Source organism: Rhinopithecus bieti, unplaced genomic scaffold (assembly GCF_001698545.2).
Source record: "Rhinopithecus bieti isolate Rb0 unplaced genomic scaffold, ASM169854v2 scaffold_1468, whole genome shotgun sequence".
NCBI lineage: Eukaryota > Metazoa > Chordata > Mammalia > Primates > Cercopithecidae > Rhinopithecus > Rhinopithecus bieti.
The window spans coordinates 823,141-843,823 of record NW_016803561.1 but is presented as its reverse complement, the minus strand read 5'-3'; the positions used below and the strand labels follow the sequence as shown (position 1 = coordinate 843,823).

Sequence of the window (20,683 nt, the reverse complement as noted above, 5' to 3'; positions counted from 1 at the left end):
CGCAGACTGCTGTGTTAGCAATGAGGGAGGCTCCGTGGGCGTGGGACCCTCCCGGCCAGGTGTGGGATATATTCTCCTGGTGTGCCCGTTTGCTTAAAGCGCAGTATTGGGGTGGGAGTTACCCGATTTTCCAGGTGTTGTGTGTCTCAGTTCCCCTGGCTAGGAAAAGGGATTCCCTTCCCCCTTGTGCTTCCCAGGTGAGGCGATCCCTCGCCCTGCTTCAGCTCTCGCTGGTCGGGCTGCAGCAGCTGAGCAGCACCGATTGTCCGGCACTCCCTAGTGAGATGACCCCAGTACCTCAGTTGAAAATGCAGAAATCACCGGTTTTCTGTGTCACACGCGCTGGGAGTTGGAGACTGGAGCTGTTCCTATTCGGCCATCTTGCTCCACCCCCTCACAAAATTCTTTTTCAATAAACTAAATTTCCCCTATCTTTAGCTACTCATTTTAAAGTGTAACTAATGCATTAGCAAAAGTTGAATCTCACTTATCTCATTGTAGCATTTCACACAAACATTATCTCTTGCTATGATAAATTTTTAAATTTTGTTTCAGCTTTCAAGTACTTAGAGAATGGTTGCAAAACTATCCATTTGAAATTAATTTAGTAAATGCCTTACTAAAATGTAAATGTATTATGTCTATAACATTTTCTCCTATTTAGTAGACATGTGGTCTTACAAAACTATGTTTTATCAAGATATTTATATTTCTAACATATACTAATGTATTTATACTTCAGCTTTGATTTTTTTCTTAAAGCAAAAGCTCAAATATTAATAGATTCATATTTCACATGTGAAAGAACATACACCAGGAGATTATTTCAGGAAATTTTGGAGATATTTGGTAGTAAGTTATTTGTGTTTATGAAAACATATCATATATAAAATAAGCATTGATTTTCTAAGTTATTTAGATTTCTACGTATCTTCCACCAGGCTGTACTGGTGGAAGATATAGCTAAATAAAAGACACATCTCAGTATTTTGCTCTTTATACTGACTCTTTGAGAAAGGCATTATTGGTACAATCTGAGGTGTCAGAAAAAAAAACTTCTTGGTACCAACTAACTTCCAATTTAAGTATCAAAGCATCTGAAATTTTTCTCCAAAGATCTATTGCTTTGGGAGCAGTGAGAGAAAATCTTTTTCCTAGGGCAAATCCAAAATTAGAAAATTCTCAGAGAAAGGAAGATTTCTGTTTGAGCTCATTCATATCCCTAAAAAACTTATGAGCCCTGGGTACATCTTTTAAGAGGGAACAGCGCTGGATTAAGCTCAAGTCCTTCCACAATTGATTTTTCAAATTCTTGTGTTTGGTGACAGTTATTGATTATTTTTTTTCTGTGTAATTCCTTAACCTCATCTAGAGACTCTTGGTTCTAGTTTTTCCTTTCTGATCTTTCACTTCTGAGAAGGAGTTTGTAGCTCCATTCATACTTCCCTTCACACTTGTTCATCTTTTATATACACTGGCCAGTTGCTTGAAGTATGATTCTTTATTCTTGAACTGGGTCACCTGACTATATTCCCTCTCTAATTATTTAGCCTTAATCTCAGTGAAGGCTGGTCTAATAATGATATTTATAAATACACATTTAAAAATTCTGATAACACAGTCTTACCAATCGTTGTTTTTTTCACTATATTCATGGGCTGCAGTCAGTTTTAATAAAAGACTGTGGTCAAAAGCTATTTTTTAATAGAGACATTTTTACCAAGGAAAGTCGTTTCTAGTGCTAATGGAGTTCAGGCCAGTTCAAACTTGCTGAGGAAGCAGATTCGTCCTCCTTGGACATACAATATGCTGAGCCCAACCCTGGAAGTAGACCCTGACAGTATTAAGTAATTCCTCCACTGGCATCCTCTTTCCAAATGCATTAAGACATTAAAGGCCAATACATTAAGTCACTTGCACCTTGGTGTGGATCAATTTATCAGAATGTTTTTCTCCTGAAAGAAAGGACTGAGGGTGCAAGTGATGCATGGACAAGAAGGGAACGAGGAATGCTGAGAAGACTGTAGCATGTACAGACAGAGAAGGAGAGATGCACTGAAGATTAACTACTCCAACCTTATTTTCCACCATGTAAATTTCTATTGTTTACTGTATATCAAAGAGAATAAAAAAATTATTACAACCACAACCACCAACAATCTTTACCATAAATCCAGGTGTGCATAAACATGTCGAGCCAGGTTCATTCTCCATGCACAGTTGATGAACACATGAGTTGGGAATGCACTCAAGTTCCTTCTCACAGTGGTGTCCAGACCATCCTGTTCAACAAAATTACAAAGCAGATATGCAATTTTTAATGATAATAAAAACAGTTTTGCTAATAGCTTATATTTATTGGCTTTTATTATTTGAAATGATTATGCTAGACATTTTGTACAGATCACCTCAGCGTATCTTCATCATCAGTTTATCAGGTAGCTATTATTCTATCTATATTTAGTTCATGAGAAAATTAAACTCAGAGAAAATAAATAATTTGCTCTAAAATCACACAGTTAAGTATAAATGAAAGTGAGTACATGTATGATATGTCTCAGTGCTTTTCCGTGGTGCCATTCAGTATTGCATATTCAAATGTCTTTACTTATTTTACTTCGGAATAAATACCTGGAAAGCAATAGAATAAAGTTACTTCATAATTCCTTTAATATGAATCTTAAATTCAGAGGAAAGCAACTACTATAGACATCTAGATATACGATTTTTTTTAATACCTGTAGTATTACAGTTAGTGTTTTACACTTAGTATTTGTTATACTGCGGTTCTATAGAATATAAGTATTGTGTCTATGTACCTTTGGCCATTGGCTATAAGAATTCTCATTAAACATGACAATCTAAAATTTTCCATACCAAAACATAGTTTGATTGTATGTATTTTGTTTGGCTTTTGCTAGTCAAACATTTCATTATTTCCATCATCAACCTATCAACCAACATTGCTAAGTACCCCATAAGCTGATATCTTAGCTATGATTTCCTGGGTACATATTAGGAACATTTTTTGAAACCATTGATTCTTTCCTATCAGATAATTACTTCTAATGAATCTTAATATGCCTAACATGCTAGCCACAACACCATGTTAACCTAAGCATACCGTTCTACCTAGGGACAACAGGTCTTTACGGGCAGCTCTCACTGCTCACTGACTATGCTTACTCTAATTACAACTTTTTGACTTTTCTTTATTTTTCTATGTATTGTCCAATAGCATTTAATCTGAACCCTGGCTGTTGGGAAACGTAAAATTTAATTATTGTTCATACTTTGGAAGATATTCTGATTGTTATTCCCTGATAAATTGCAACAAAACAATTAAATACATATTTTGAGGTACTTAGAAATAATTTATTGAAACACTGCGTTATAAGAAAAAAATAAGGCCTGAGTCTAAAAGACATGGCAATGTCCACATCAAACTTAAAAATAGCTGCCAAGAGACTAAATTTATCAAATCCTCATCCAAGACTCTTTCCACTTTGCAATGCTCTTTCATGTGCTGAGCTGATTCTGCAGGGATCTCTACTAAGGAGGCTATAAAAGGTGATATGGAAAAAATCATCTTTGCAAGGTTTATAAAAAGCCAGTGTGACTAGTCATTCACATAGTGGAGTCTCACACACATATTATTGAGCATAAAAATGTATTGCATAAAAATACACCCTGATAACTGCTCTTATAAAATTCAAATGCGTATGAAACTTAATAGCATTGCTTAGAGATGCATACATATGTAATAAAACTCTAAGGAATACTAAAGGAATGTTGAATATAAAAATTCAGAACAGTTACTTCAGGGAGTGGGATATTCCTGGAGGGATATAGAGGTGGCAAGAATTATTGCTAATATTCTATTTCTCAGAACACATGCAGTTATACACATTTATTACAGTGTATTTTATATTTTTTATATATTGTATCCTCTTCTGATTGAATATTTCTAAATATATTTTACGCAATTAAAATGACATAGTTTTCCTTTGCTTCTTATACTGTGAAAAACATGACAAAGCTTTACACCATAAGATGGAAAGTATAAAAGAAAAATTGCACTGGACAAGTTATACAGACAAGGAAGACTTCATTCAAGAGTACTGCAATAGGAGACAGAGATTTTTACAATAGAGTAGAGACCTTGTACTCAACCCCACTGAAATAAACGGGAGCAGGAACATTTTTAAAGGCCGGGTGAGCTAACGGAAAAGTACTGGGGGGATGTTTGGGTGGGTGGGAATTTGGTCAATTTCAATAGGTCACCTGTACTTGCTAACTGTCTCTTACTGAAGTTAGGCTTCTACTCTCCCGAAGAGACTGGGAAATAGGGGCACTATTTGTCTCCTTCCAGGGTTACATTTTGTTTTGATTTGTCTTTCATTGTTGTTGTTTTTGCTGTTTTGTTTTGTTTTTGAGACAGGGTCTCGCCCTAGTGCCCAGGTTAGAGTGCAGTGGTGTGATCACAAGTCACTGCAGCCTCAACCTCCTAGGTTCAAGCAATCCTCTCACCTTAGCCTCCGGAGTACAGGGTTACATTTTGAAGGAATGACTCCCAGGTCATTGGGAAACAGCCTGGGAGAAGATTTACATCTCAAAGGGACAGAGAAATAATTTACAAGTTTTCTAAAGTAAATGCTCTACAAAAAGGGAGATCAGGACTAATAGTCAGGAAGAAGTCTATCTAAAGCCTAGTCAAACTGAGCAAAATGTTAAGTCTGTCTTGATCAAAGACAACAAACAAGGATAGAAAATAAGTTAGTTAACATTCATTACAAGAAACAGAAATCACTCTAGTTATTTAAGCAAAAAGGATCTGAAGAATGGAATTAGATGCTTACGAAATTGTCAGAAGGAAGGAAAGCTGTAGGAGTAACACCAAGAACCACAGATATGATTTTCTGAGAGATGTCCCCTCAGTCAGGATCAGGAAGATGAGAAATAGAAAAGCACTATTAAAATTTTTGAGTTCTAATTCAAATAACCCATTGTGCTAATCCAAGGAAAGTTGATTACCAGGGAGCTGCCATTTCAATGCACCTATGCACTGAAATAGTGACTCTACAGTGGGATCTGCTGCAAAGAACCACATAGCTCCATGACATTTTTTGCCAGAAAGATATGGTAAGACACCCAGAAATGGTCTCCATCAGAGCCTCCAGATTTAAGGTATGTTTCTTATTGGCGGAACTCAATTATATTTGCAACTCCAGTTTTGAGGGAGTCTGGAAATTGTAGTTTTTAATACTCTTGCCTCCGCAGTACAGGAAACCACACTACACGGGAATGGATGGTGAGTGTCAAAGGTACCCATTAGTATGAAGAAACAGGTAAAATGAATAGGTGCTTATACTGGTGTGGGACAAGGTAGTAGTAAGAAATGAGACCAGAATAAGAAAATATAGATCAGGCAAATAAATATTTATTGAATAAGATATTTTTTAATGATCAGAAACAATATATATTTTCTTTTGAGTCTTATGTAGGTTTTATGTTCATTCTTAATGAGGTAAACAAACATTCAGAAAATAGTTTAGTAACTGAAAACAAAACCAAAATTGTCATTAGTAATCTAGGAAAAGCATTCAAATTATTATGGTGTCAAATTCATAGTATTAACCTAATGTCTGACACATAATATAAGTAAGTGTGTAAGGAATAAATGATTGAAAATAATTGTGGTGCAAAATAAAGACAACTTTAGGTGACATATTGTAATAAAATTAGAGTAAATTTTTAATTTTTGTTTTTTTTGTAGAGACAGTCTTGCTCTGTCACCCAGGCTGGAGTATAGTGGCATGATCACAGCTCACTGCAACCTTAAACTCCTGGGTTCAAAGGAGCCAATCCACCCAGCCTAAAGCTAGAATGATCTTAAATTGAAGACTAAACCAAATCTTTAAATACATTGATATATTCAGCTAGAAATATTGACCAGTTTGAATATTACTAGTCTATAACATAACAGTTATAATAGTTTGAGTTTATGAATGAAAATAAATGTCATTACTTCTAAGATTTATATATCTTATTTTCATTTCATTTTCCCTCTCAGACCATAGTGATTTGTATCTGATCTTATGAATATAAAATAAAAATAAACCTAAACCTAAAATAATTTTGTCTTACTAGTTAATATATTATTTAGAAATTGGATACATAAAATTATTTTCTCTTCTTAGTCTAACTCTAGAATATGTAAAAAAAATTTACATGTACATCTTCATGAAAATACAATAGTATACACTCTTTTATCTCATAATAAGGATTTCTTTACTTTTCACGGATCTTGATTAAAAAGAAAGATTATTCTGTATCTCTTCTGTTCTAAATGCAGCTGCCTCATCACTGACAATAATTGTGGCGACTGGAAGCAGATATTACCTATGTTTGTTTCTCTGTTTTCTTGCCCCAAGGAGAGTGCGGCATTTCTGCTACAAAATGAACAATACCACTTGAAGAGCAAAATATGTATTTGAAGTTTGCATCACCAGCAATATAAACCCCATTGCACCCCTGCTGGGTATAAAAAGTATCTGGCCACAGTGACTGTCCCAGGGATAGAGAACAACTCTGAGTGAATTTGCGATACACAAATCGTTCCCTATCGCTTTCAATTTGCTCCTCATGGGATAGCTCTGATATCACTTACTGGGTGTTATACATGGTACTATTTTGGCTAAAAACACACTAAGTGTGTTTCTGTTTCTATAAAAAACATCTGAATAGCTGTATTGATACTTCATTGGAAATGAGATCAAACACCCATTTAATTCCCTGTATAGGTACAGGATGAACTCTGTGATTAGGACTGTCCTAAATGATGTGCAGGTTGTTTCTTGCACAAAGAACTCATGCAGAGAGGATGAGTGAGGTCTGAAATCTAACCTGTACTCCACTTGTCAAGTATTATACCCTGCTGGCTTGGAGGAAGGGGCATATTTATATAATTTTTCTGCCTAGAGATGGTGGAGGGCTTTACGCTTACCATGGCCCTGTCAGTGACTGGACAATATTAGCCATCACAAATGAACTGTGCTTTTTCAATATGTGCTAAACACTCCCCAAGGACAGATTATGATACAAACTCTCTACTAGGATTTGGTGGTACAAAAATAAACGACATTTACAATGTCTTCTAATCCACTTATATCCAGTTTAAATTTCAGTGTGTTTTGCAGAATGTCTGGTGGGGAAAACACTATTTAGTTTTTCAAACTGTGTTCTGTTCAGAATACTGCAGGATTCATGCAGCTCTGTTTGTACTAAAATGAAGAGGGAAGAGAGAAAAGAGATAAAACCTTTCACCATAGAGGAGGAGTTATCCAGGGTTACAACCATGGAGTTGTTTTTAGATGAAGACAAGAGTATTTTGATAATTAGCAACATAATATGAACGTAAGAAAGATTTCCACAACTGAAGAAAATGGCAATGATTTATAGTATTTAATCAATTCAAAGACAGAGGAATACTTAGTGTAGTTTTCTACCTGGAGCTGTGTAAGATAAGGATAATGGCATGACTGAGATCAAAGCCTAGGAAAGAATTAATCAGAATTATTTAAGGCTTTTTAAAAAAATGACATAGAAAAGTGGACATGTGCAAATGAAACAAATCAGTCTTTGTGTTTTCTATGGCATTTAGGAGAAAGCAAATTGCTGTGAACTACTCAGAAGAGTGAAAAGTTTCATATTTTCAAATGGAATATTTTAGAGAGAAAATCAAACAGATTTGGGTAGGAGACTTCCTGAGAATTCTCACAGTGTTTAGAATTGTTAACATCTAGACTAAGCTGAACCACACTGATGGATTTTATTTGGGAAGGCCTTTGTTTTCTAATGATCGGTCAATTCAATTTTTTTACTGTAGTAAGCACATTTAACATGAGCTCTCACCATTTGACATGTTTATCTGTACAATACACTACTATAAACTATAGACATGATATTGTACAGATCTCTAGAATGTATTCATCTTGCGTAACTGAAACTTTATGGGGAGTTTCTCTTCATCAAGATAACATTTTGGGGGAATATGAGAGATGATGAATGCACAAGTGTCAGTGCAGACTTCTTAGGTGTGAATCTTAGCTTTGCTCCTAACATGTTATGGGACATTACCCAGTGGTTCTGGGACTCTGTTTCCTTATTAGAAAAATTAGATAGGTAAAATGAGATGCCCTTTTCTCAATGTTATGAAAACTTAACTAGTTAATACATCTAAAATAACATGGTGTCTATGCAGTAATATTGATATTATTATTATTTCCTAAGCACATACATGCCAAAGAACTCACACATTTGATCTTTGAAATATAAAATTCATATACAGGAGAAAGAAGTGCTCAAAAAAGGTAGAATTTTCAATAAAAATTATAGAGAAAAAATTAGTATTCTCTCAAAATCAGTTCCTTTTGGGGGTAAAGAGTTAATTACAAAGAGACAGCACGAGAAAATTTTAGAGGATAGTTGTTAACTGCCTTACTGTGAGGGTGGTTACACAACTTTATGCATTTGCCAAAGCTATAAGATTGTACACAAGATAGTTAAGTTTACTGTGGTAATGAAAACACCCTGAAACCATGGCAAGCTATGCCCATTAAGAAAATGAGAAAGGGATGAAGAGTAATCTGCAGGAACAAGAGTATTCCTTAAATAACTTTAAAGGGAGGATGGATTGGCATGATTAAGAGCTATGGCTGGAGCAGAGACAGGAGTGTTGGGGATGTGTCAATAGCATTTTCAAAAAATTTGTTTTTTTCATGTGTCGCTTAGTTTTCGTTCCCATAACTAAGTTGGGAAGAGTGTAATTCTTAAGTCAAAGGTATCAGCAGATTTTGAATAATGCCTAACAGCACAGGTGGATATCATTTTGAGATCTTCTGCTTCCCAATAGGGATCTGAAAAGCAGCCTGAATGATTCAACAGCTTAAAAATGTCCTCATGCTTCCAAATGAATCCAGAGTAGTGGAATCAACCTACAGCATCAAAACTAATCTAGCACCTGTAAGACATTCATTAACATGAAACAGAAAATGAATCTAGTGGTTATAAGATACCTATTGTTATGATAAACAAAATTTATATGGGTATCTTATTTCTTAACTGTTTTTGTAGAATTTTTTATTGTTTATGCTAGCTACCATAGAGTATTAAGTGTTTGTGGGCACAATAAAGATATTTTTTTGCTTGAAAGAGGCAAAATGTTTGAAATGGTATTCATTTCTTACATAAGAAAACTGTAATTTCATTCTACTTATTTAACCTACAAGAGTTCCAGTTTTATGCACAGGTGGTTATTTTAAAAGGGAAGTGCAAAGTTCTCCAGATGTTCTATGTGACCAAATAAAACCTAGTACTAGTAATGAATGTTCAGAAAACAGAGTAGGTCTATGAGTGATGCTGAACTTCTAAATAGTACGTGGATGACACTCAGGTGATGGGTATTCACTAGTTTGTATGACTTCACATAAATCATGTTAGTCCTAATACTCACACGGCTATTATTTCCTTAGTGGACCCACTAACCAGAAGCCCAGAACCTCAGGGTTTCCATAGGCTTTCTGAAGACTTCTGTGAGGTAGGTAAATTATGATTTTTTTTTTTTTTCTAAGAGATGAAGCCCTGCTATGTTTCCCAAGCTGGAGTTTAGTGGTTATCCACAGATACAATCAAAGCACATCTCAGCCTCCATCTCCTGGGCTCAAGCAATCCTCTTACCTCGCCTCCCAAATAGTTGGAACTATAGGCATGCTGCTACCATGCCTGGCTCAATAACTTTTTTTAAGTGACTAGAAATATCCCCTACATATATTTCTGAGAAATTACTGCTGCTCAAGGAAATTTAGGCGTTCAACATCCCTTTTGGGTTGTTGTAACTGAATGTTGAAAATAAGATGAGTGGCAGAAGATATAGGAAAAGAGCAACAAATCTGCAGTTAGAGAACTAAAGATAAAAGAAGGAAAAAATGCATGAACACCAATCACTTACATCAATATAGACCTAAAGGAATATGACCAAAGGTAGAGATGGTCAAAAAGGCCAATTTTTAGTGAGCAGTTTTCTTAGTTCATTTGAGACTGCTATTACAAAAACACCATAAACTGGGTAGCTTACAGAAAACAGAAATTTATTTCTCATAGTTCTGGAAGCTGTAGGGTACAAGAAAAAGTTGATGGCAGATCCTGTGTCTGTGGAGAGCCTGCTTCTCAGTACTTAGATGTTGCCTTCTGGCTGTGTCCTCACATTGTGGAAGGGGCCAGCTAGCTCTCTAGGGTCTACTTTATAAAAGTACTAATCCCATTCACAAGGGCTTTACTCTCATGACCTAATAATCTTCCAAAGTCCCACCTCTTAATACTATCATATTGTTGATTAGGGTTTAACACATGAATTTCAGGGAGACACAAATGTTTAGACAACAGCAGCAATTATTCCTTGAAGAAAACAAGTTTATTCAGCTTGTGCATCTCTGTGCTGACAATTGTTGGAAGAAATAATAATGTCAGTATTAATAAGAGCTAACATTTATAAAGTACTTGCTGTGTGCCAGGCATAACTGATACAAAGATCAGAAGTATGAGGCTTACGTATGTTTAGAAAATCCATCAATAAGGTATGTACTCTAAACATTAAGGTTTCCTGATGACAGCCTAAGTGCTTGTTTTCTAGTATTATACAACGTTCACTTCATGGTTTTAAAGAATGATCATTGCTTAGAACTTGAACAATAGTCAACAACAGTATTGGTGGAGTGGATTGTCAAAATCGTATTATACATACATGTACATATACATTTACATAAACATACATATTATTATAATATATATGCAATATGCTTATTATTTTTAAAATAATTACCTGGTTGGCATTTGCAAACATATCCATTGATGTGATCTTCACAGTTTGCACCATGTAGACATGGTGATGAAGAGCATTCATTTACATTAATTTCACAAAATTGACCAGAAAACCCAGGAAGACATCTAAGGAAAAAAAAAAATGAAAAAAATATTTGCATATATTATACACATGAACAATATCACTTTTCATCTTGGGATTCCATCATTCAAACATGTTTTCAGAGCTCCAACAACATATAGCTGGGAGCCTGCCGTGGGGTGACAATGCGTTGAATTGTGGCCCCCAAACAGTATGTATAATACTTAACACTAAATATCTGCGAATGTGACTTTATTTGGAAATGGGGTCTTTGCAGATTTAGTATCTTGAGATGCAGTCATTCTGGATTAACTCGGTGGGCTCTAAATCCAGTGACAAGTGTTCTTACCAGCCCAGAAGACCACAGGGGAGAAGGCCATGTGAACATGCACATAAAGACTGATGTTATGCAGCCCTAAGTCAAGGAACACCCAGAGCCTCTAGAAGCTGGAAGAAGAAAGATCAAATTTTCTCCTAGAGTTTTCAGAGGAAGCATGGCCTTGCTGACACTTTAATTGGATTTCTGATCTCCAAAACTATGAACAAATACATTTCTGTTCTCTTAAACTAATGAGTTTGTGGTAATTTGTTATGTCATTCCTAGGAAACTAATACAGAGATTATATTATTGCATGTATCTGCTTACATCCAAGTGAACTATTTGAAAATAAATAAAACAGAGGTCTCTAGGAGACTCTTAAAATGGAGCAATTGGGCACATGCCATGAAAGGTATGCTCCATAATTGGAAGAAGAGATATGGAAAGAGTCAATAGGTCAGAGATGATTGTACCTCCTCTTATTATATTTTAGGGATGCTTTAATATAAACCATTTAGATGTCAGCTGTTAAACCATGCTTCAAGAACTGATGGAGGATCCACAATATTGATTAAAGTGAAATGTCCATAGCTATAGGTACAGATTTGTCGAGTGCCTACAACATGTAGGTATCTTATGAATGCTAAGACTACAAACAAAAATAAAACTCTGCGTCTGCCTTCAAGAAGCACCAAGCCTAGTTGGGAAAATAGACAAGTAGTTGACACAATTATATGATAAATGCTATAATCAGCATATAGAGGAATGTATTTTTATCATGGCAGAGTATATTCAAGGGCAAGAATAAGAAAAGAGTGTGAGTTAATCCAGAAATTGCAAGTAGTTCTGAATGGCTGAAATATAATGTGGGAGAGCAGAGTCTGGGGCGATGCTGATGAAAAAGGATAAATTAAATAAATAGAAATTCGATCATTATATAGTATTGAATCACAAATTTTACCACAGCTAGTATTTACTAAAAACTTATTCACAATATATAACTTTACCAAAGTCGCAAGACTGGCAAATTTACAAAAGTAGAATTTGTTGGTCTGTACTAATCAGCTAGCCAAATTTAGCCACTCTGTTTTATTTGGATACACAGTTGCTGAGGTGATATAAAAATTAAGTTCTGTTTTTCACTGCAACTGGGTCTACCCAGCTGAAGCTAGGTAACTGTGAATTTTAGACAATCCAGAATGTTAGTAAGTCCACTGTGCTAGATCCTTACCTAGCTGAAGACTTCCTTGACCAACAAACAATAAGACTTGCCTTTACTGTGGGTGGATCTATGGATGGTCGGATTTTGCACTGTCAAGATGAAATCTTCAACATTTGAATTCCCACTGCCACAGTGAACCTCCCCATCTTTGTAGCAAAAAGAAACCCGTAGCAGTTTATTTTTTTTTAAGAGGAATTCATCACTAGTGGTTTACCCTTATATGCAAAATAAGCTTGTATGCAAAATAAACTCAGGGCTCATTTTGTTAATAACTGAAGTGTTCATTGTCTTTCCTTGAATATCATAAATTGCTCTTCAAAAATAAATTATCAATATATTTATTTCATTTATTTTTGAGACAGGTTCTTTCTCTGTTGCCCAGGCTGGAGTGCAATGCAGTGGCCTGATTATAGCTCACTGTAATATAAAACTCAAAGTAATCCTCACACCTCAGCTTCCCACATGGGACTATAAGTGGTGTGCACCATCACACCTGCCTAATTTTTGTGTGTGTGTTCATTACATAAAACAGACATTTTCTCTGTGTCCATTATACAGAATGGGTCATGCTATGTTGCCCAGTCACATTATAAATTCACATTCTTGGCAGAGTTATATAAAAAGTCCATTTGTCTACGTTCTTACCTATGAACAATATTAACATTTATTTTAATTTTCATTACAAAGGAAAAAACTACTTACCTAATAAATATTTTTTTAAAGAGGATAGTTTAAAAAAATTAATGGAATTTGTATTTTGCGATGATTTTAGGGATAACAGAAAAGTTACAAGGGTAGCACAGAATGTTCTCATAGACTCTGTATTCAATTTCCTTTATTGTTAACATTTTACATTCACATGGTATGTTTGTCACTAGTAATACAATATTACATTATTATTAACCAAATTCTATGTATTATTGCAGTTTCCTTAGCTTTTATCTAATGCCTTTCGTTTTTGTTCAAGAATGCTGTTCAGAATACCACATTCCATTTAGTTGCCCTGTCTCCTCAGGCTCCTTTAGGCTGTAATATTTTCACATACTTCCTTGTTTTTGATGACCTTGACTGTTTTGAAGAGCATTCGTCAAGTATTTTGTAAACTATACCTCAATTTAGGTTTAATATTATTCCCATGGTTACACTGGTATCACAGGTTTCTGGGAGAAAGACATCATAGAAAAGGCTCTCATCACATTATATCAACATTACTCTTTAGAGGGAAGTTGCTTTGCACATCCACGCTTAACAGATGAGGAGTCATGCACACTTTTTAAAAGGAGAAGTGCCTATATAAATAATTTGAAATAATTTCTTCATATATATTTTTAAAATCTTTTCCAGAATTTTGAGTGACATGGCTTTGAATCTATAAATCAAGTTGTAAGAAATAATATCTTAACAATATTGATTTTTTCAATTTATATAAAGAAATATTTCTCCAGTTACACATATCTTCTTTGGTTTCTCTTAGATATTTTATAGTTTTCTATATAGAGATATTATAAATATTTTATTAGATTTATATCTAAATGCTTCATTTTTGTTTACTGTTCTAAGTGGTATATTTGTTTTGTTTTGTGTTTCTTTTTTCCAATATTCCAGTGTTCATTACTGGAAAGCAATTGACTTCAGTATGATGGTCTTATATCCTGCAAACCTAGTTACACTAGCTTATTAGGTCCAAGATCTTTTTTTCAAAAATAGTAGATAGTAGAGTTTTCTATAGAGAAAATTATCTTCTACAAAGGTAATGATTGCATCTGTAGATGAAGACCGTTCTGTTTCTTCCTGTTCAATCTTCATACCTTTTATTTCTTTTCCTCATCTTATTGCAGTCAGTAGGACTTCTAGTAGGATATTAAATAGCAGTGTTGTGAGAGGAAATGCTTTCTTGTATCAAATCTGAAGGAGAAAGCGTTTAGTTTTCATCATTAAGAATGATATTAGCTGAGTTTTTTTAAGTGCAGCTTTTATTAGGTTAAGGAGGTTACCTTTTATTCTTAGGTTTTTTTTTTGTTTGTTTGTTTGTTTTGTTTTGTTTTTCTGAGATAGAGTCTCTCTCTCTCTGTTGCCAGGCTGGAGTGCAGTGGCGCGATCTCGGCTCACTGCAAACTCTGCCAAACAAATTCAAGCAATTCCCCTGCGTCAGCTTCCGGAGTAGTTGGGAGTACAGACTTATGCCATCACGCCCAGCTATTTTTTTTTTTTTTTTTTTTTTTTTTTTTTTTGTATTTTTAGTAGAGACTGGATTTCACCATGTTGGCCAGGATTGTCTCAATCTCCTGACCTCATGATCCGCCCGCCTCAGCCCCGCAAAGTGCTGGGATGACAGGCATGAGCCACCGTGCCTGGCCTATTCTTAGTTTTCTGACAGTTTTATGAGTGGAAATGAAGTTTTGTCAAGCGATTTTTTGTGCATCCATTAAGATCATTATATGGTTTTACTTACTCATCTGTTGATATGTAATCATATTGATTAAATGATATATGATATGATAATGATTGATACAGGCATGTGTATTTTTCTTGATCAAGTGTTAATATAGTGAATTATACTGAATGTTTTATGAATGCCAAGGTTTGCTTTCCTGGAATGAACTCCACTTGCTAATTTCAGGGTGTGTTAATGCAGTCATCTTCTTGTTTTTGCAAAGAGCCTATGATTTCAATTTTAAACCCTTAACATTAAACTTTTACTCTTGGTTCCTTCAAGGTTATGTGATGTTTACATTCTTAGCTTGAATGGAGCAAAGATTTTGAAAATACTTATAAAATAGAAGTGCATAACACTTTATAACCCTATGTTTCACAAAAATATTTATACAAGGATCTGTAAAAATGTATAATGTGGGGAAATTGTGCTACTTATACTGATATTATAAGCAGTTTTATTTTATTTTATTATTATTATTATTATTTTTTTTTTTGAGACGGAGTCTGGCTCTGTCGCCCGGGCTGGAGTTCAGTGGCCGGATCTCAGCTCACTGCAAGCTCCGCCTCCCGGGTTTATGCCATTCTCCTGCCTCAGCCTCCGGAGTAGCTGGGACTACAGGCGCCCGCCACCTCACCCGGCTAGTTTTTTTTATTTTTTAGTAGAGATGGGGTTTCACCGGGTTAGCCAGGATGATCTCGATCTTCTGACCTTGTGATCTGCCCGTCTCAGCCTCCCAAAGTGCTGGGATTACAGGCTTGAGCCACTGCGCCCGGCCTACATTTATAATTTCTATTAGCCCATTTGCTGGGCTTTGATAATAGAATTGACAGTTTAATAATTGTCAAGGAGGGAACAATGTTATAACATGACTTTTTATATTTGCAAAGCATCAACTTTAAAACATTAACTCTAAATGCTCAGAAGTGTTTCTAAACACTCAGAATGTAAATGAGTGTTTATTTATAAACTTCCACTGAAGCCAATAATTCTCGAGTTAGAATAGTTGAAAAGTATCAGATATATAAATAAATGACTTCATGCAATTTCAGAATTACAACGGTTCTTTTCTATGACTTATCTTCTTTTTTAATATTTAGTGACCACAACTACACATAACTTATTTTCTTTAAAATAAGCAAAAATTATAAGTATTTATCTCTCTGAATAGTACTCTATCAGTAACTGATCATACTTAATCATGAACAGGAAGCCCCCAGTTAGAAATCTACACACATCAGATATTACTTCTACTTAATTTTGTTTATTTACCTGTGCTGTAGCCAAACATTTTGACGGTTTGGAATTTTGCCTTGTTTTACATAAGAAGCTATAGTTCTGAGGAATAACCATGAACTAAACCAAACCAAACCACTTTACACTTCACTTACCAGTGTGTCCTGACCTCTTCTCTGTCCTGAATGATATACCAGAATATCTAACTGGATCAGAAATCGTCATCTATGTCATCTAGGTCACTGGAATTCACATATTTATATTTATATTCATCCTTCAGATGAATGACCATGGACTTACAAATTTGACTTATTTTCTTTTTTAAAACGTTATTTTTATAGATGATACCATAAACTACTATGCTTCTGGGAAACACAATAGGAGCATCAGGTTGATAAGTAGGGGATATCTAGTGAATAGGCAAAGCCAGTGATCTGACCAGAATGGTCTTGATTATCAGTTCAATATTATGCTGCTTCTCATTTCGGTATTTTTATTGCTACTCAATTGATCACATTATATGCTTTAAGTTTTTAAAAATACAGGTATTTTAAACTCATTTCATTTCTTTGTTGCAGAGATTGTGATAGATTGGAATCTAATTATTATATGTATTTTCAAATGTGTAATTTAATTTTATTATAGTCTTAAGTAAACTACATAAAGCATAATCCAAATTGAATTATAAAATAAGTAATTTTAGTGTTGTTTAAATTATGTATCTTGAAGGTCATTTTAATTTAACATTTTTACTTTTATCCTGAATAATTCTATTATTACTATCAATTATGCATACCGATTAAGAGGAGCTAGTCTTAGAAAGCAATTATTGTAACATAAACCAAAGTTCCCTGAAACCACTTTAAAAACTAGAATATTGTCTAAATAACTGTTGAAATTGTGTGTAGACATATACAAAGATTTAGGTAAAAAGGACATTAACTACAACTGTCAGTAGTTATGAATGAATAGAACTCAAAATAAATTCCTTTTAAAGATGATATTATTTCATATCAGTTTTAGTAAAATATTGCTTTATATATTGATATTGACAGTATTTAAACTTCATTAATTTGGAATGCTCCATATGCAGAAATTAAGACAGAGCTGGGTGCAGGTTGTTTATTTAGAAGGTGATCCATGTAAGCAGAAATGAAGGAGTGGAAAGAACAAACAAGGAAAAGGAAAAGTCACATAAGAACGCATTATTTAACAGTTTGACACATTGAGTACCTGGGGCTTAGTCTGACTGGAGTAGTTTTCACATTCTTTCATACTTTTCTCAGTAAAGAAAAATGAAGTCTACCCCCCTCCCCACCCCCGTCATTGGAAAGGCAGCTTCCTCCTACTCTGTTTAGATCTCTTGGGCAGGCAAGCTACATGCTCTATCATAAGGGCACTCATGTATCACCAGAAAGAGGCCCACGTGGAAAAGAACTGGAGTCTTGACCAATAGCCACTTGGTCCAATAAACTTGACCAATGAGTAAATATAGAAGGGGATCTTTCAACCCCATGCAGGTCTTTATGTGATTGTAATCCAGCTGGCGTCTTGTGTGCAACCTCCTGAAATACACTAAGCCAGCACCACCCAAATAAGCTGCTCCTAAATTCTTGACTCACAGAAATGGTGAGATAACAAATGCTTGTGCTTTTTTGTTTGTTTGTTTTTTTGAGACAGAGTCTCACTTTGATGTCCAGGTAGCAGAGCAGTGATGTGATCTCGACTCACTGCAACTTCTGCCTCCCAAGTTCAAGCAGTTCTCCTGCCTCAGCCTCCTGAGTAGCTGGGATTACAGGTGCATGCCACCATGCCTTGCTAATTTTTGTATTTTCAGTAAAGACAGGGTTTCCCCATGTTGGCCAGGATGATCTCGATCCTTCACCTCGTGATCCGCCTGCCTCGGCCTCCCAAAGTGTTGGGATTAGGGATTACAGCCGTGAGTCACCAGACCTGGCCTAAATGCTTGTTGTTTAAGCAACAGAATTTTGAGGGTAAATTGTTATATGCAATGCATAATTATGTACAAAATGAGGACTAACCGAAAAATCTGTAAAGAAGACAAATCAGAAACTTCCTCAGAATGACTGATGAATGAAGCAAGTATTCACTGATTCTTGCTCCCTACTAGCCAAAGGTAGCTTGCAGGCTAATGGGGCAAACTTCCGGGCTGATCTGTGAATGGCTATCTTGTGTGTATACTCAGTAACACACACCAGCTTCCAAAAAAAAAAAGAGCCCTAAGGCACAAAAGTACAAGATATTGAAGAGTGTAGCATAGTCAGTATACTTAGGAACTGTCCAATACAGCTGGGATAAGATGAAAAGCATTAAACAACTGCTCCACATGCCATATGAGGAGCACCAACCTATTTCATATGTTAAAAAACACCTAAGAAAAAATGGAGAAGGAATTTAATAAATTCAAACTACACTGAGAACTTTGCGTTCAACATAAGTTTTTTCTCTTTTTTTTCACTTTTAAGAATAAAACATTCAACATAAAAAGAAAGTAGATTTTATTAAGGGGATTATTTTTAAGAGATAACAAGCAAATTGCCAGAACCAACCTGGACAATGAAACGTATCTCAATCTATCACCATTTGTATATTACTCCACTGTGATCAGAAACCTCTTTTCAAGGCAAAATTCTCAATTATTAAGAAAGTTCGCAAATTTATGTTAAATTGATCTAGTCAAGTCAGCAAATATTATAAACAAATATTATAATGTTAATGATAGTTACCTTTTATAGCTATGTACTATGCACATTTCAGGGTCATTTATATACACTTGAAAATCCTCAAAACACAATCTAAGACATATAATATTTTGAGTCTACCAGTAAACGGAGCCCTGTATCTCCTCTGAGTTTAAATTAAAAAGAATTCTGTTGACAGGAACAATTTTAGGTTTCACTGAAAACACAGTGTTCCCCATGGGAAGAGTCAGTCCAAATCCTGATCCACTCATGTACTCAGGTATAAAAGTGGTTTCTGATAAAATCTTTTTAAATTCTTATTTCATTTGGAAGTCCACATTTTCTAGTGCTGAAATTTTCCAAAAGCACGTTCAAGAAGTAATTATTTGGATTTTTCAGGACCCTTCCAGTGTCAAGAAACACACAACTTCACAAGACAACAAATTTGGTTTTGCAACAGCTCTAATATCAAAAATTAAATCTAACCACCTTTTTATAACACTTGCAAAGTGTCAAGCTTTTTGCCATATTGTTATTGTAATGATCACATATATAGAGACAGATCATATAGATAGATCATATATATACATATATGTATATGTGTGTGTATATATGATCTATCTTTATATATGATCTATCTATATATGTGTGTGTATATATATGATCTATCTATCTATATATACACACACATATATATATATGGTAGAGTTTCACTCTGTCACCCAGGCTGGAGTACAGTGGCATGATCTCAGTTCAGTGCAACCTCTTCCTCCTAGGTTCAAGAGATTCTCATGCTTCAGCCTCCCAAGCAGCTGGGACCACAGGTGTGCACCACCACACCCAGCTAATTTTTGTATTTTTTGTAGAGACGATGACTTGCTACATTGGCTAGGCTGGTCTCAAACTGCTGACCTCAAGTGATCCACCCCCTCTGCCTCCTAAAGTGCTGGGATTACAGACGTGAGCCACCATACCCAACCATCTTAAATATACTTTAAAAAATTCTTCCACCCATCTGATGGAATTCTATTAGCAAAAAGGATCCATGAGCATTCTAATCCATTAGATGAACTTGAAAACACCTTTCATTTAATCACAAAAATGTCCTATTTCAATGGGATATTTACTTCCCAACTTTCTTCACCTATTCTCAAAAGCATAGCTTCTGTATCTATCACTGCCATGACCACCCATCTCTGGAAGAACAGTTTCTTCCAACAACCAGGTATTCACTCCTACCCTACATGCTCCAATACTACATTTTTTAGATCTTTTAATATTTGTCTATATATGTGGACTTATACATACTTGATAAAAAAAATAAAATTCTTTTCACAAATAACACATTTTATACTACTTTCTTTTTGTGTTTGAACAAATAAAAAATATCCTAGTAATACTAAAGGAGGCATTGTGGTGGAGCTGTTTAATGTTTTACATTTGTACATTTTTAAATGTATTCCATATATATATACATATACCTATAAGCCCTATGGTGTAGATGTGTGTGTACACATGTAGATAGACAGGTAGACAGGTAGATATACACATACATATGTACCTATGCTATGGAAGCTATCATCATGGAGTAATAGGAGAAAGAATCCTAGATAATTGAAAATAAACCAAATTAACAAGGGAACCAGAATTTCACATTATATAGTGAAAACAAGAATCTTTTTAAATCTTAGAAAAATACTAAAATATAGACATTTTAAAGGATATCTTAGGTTTTACAAAGCAGATTTAAAATTGTGAGTTATGGTTCATAACATGCCCCTCAATCCTAACATATATCATATAATCTTAT

General features: G+C 34.9%; 1 protein-coding gene across 1 annotated transcript in view; it reads right to left on the bottom strand.

Annotated features, from left to right (window-relative positions):
• LOC108539741 (protein eyes shut homolog) overlaps positions 1-20,683 on the bottom strand; it is a gene marked incomplete at both ends in the record, with an annotated part of 872,682 nt that overhangs the window by 34,171 nt on the left and 817,828 nt on the right. Inside the window, 2 exon segments of the mRNA XM_017888636.1 lie at positions 2,167-2,282; positions 10,880-11,004. Coding sequence (XP_017744125.1) covers positions 2,167-2,282; positions 10,880-11,004 — 241 coding nt within the window.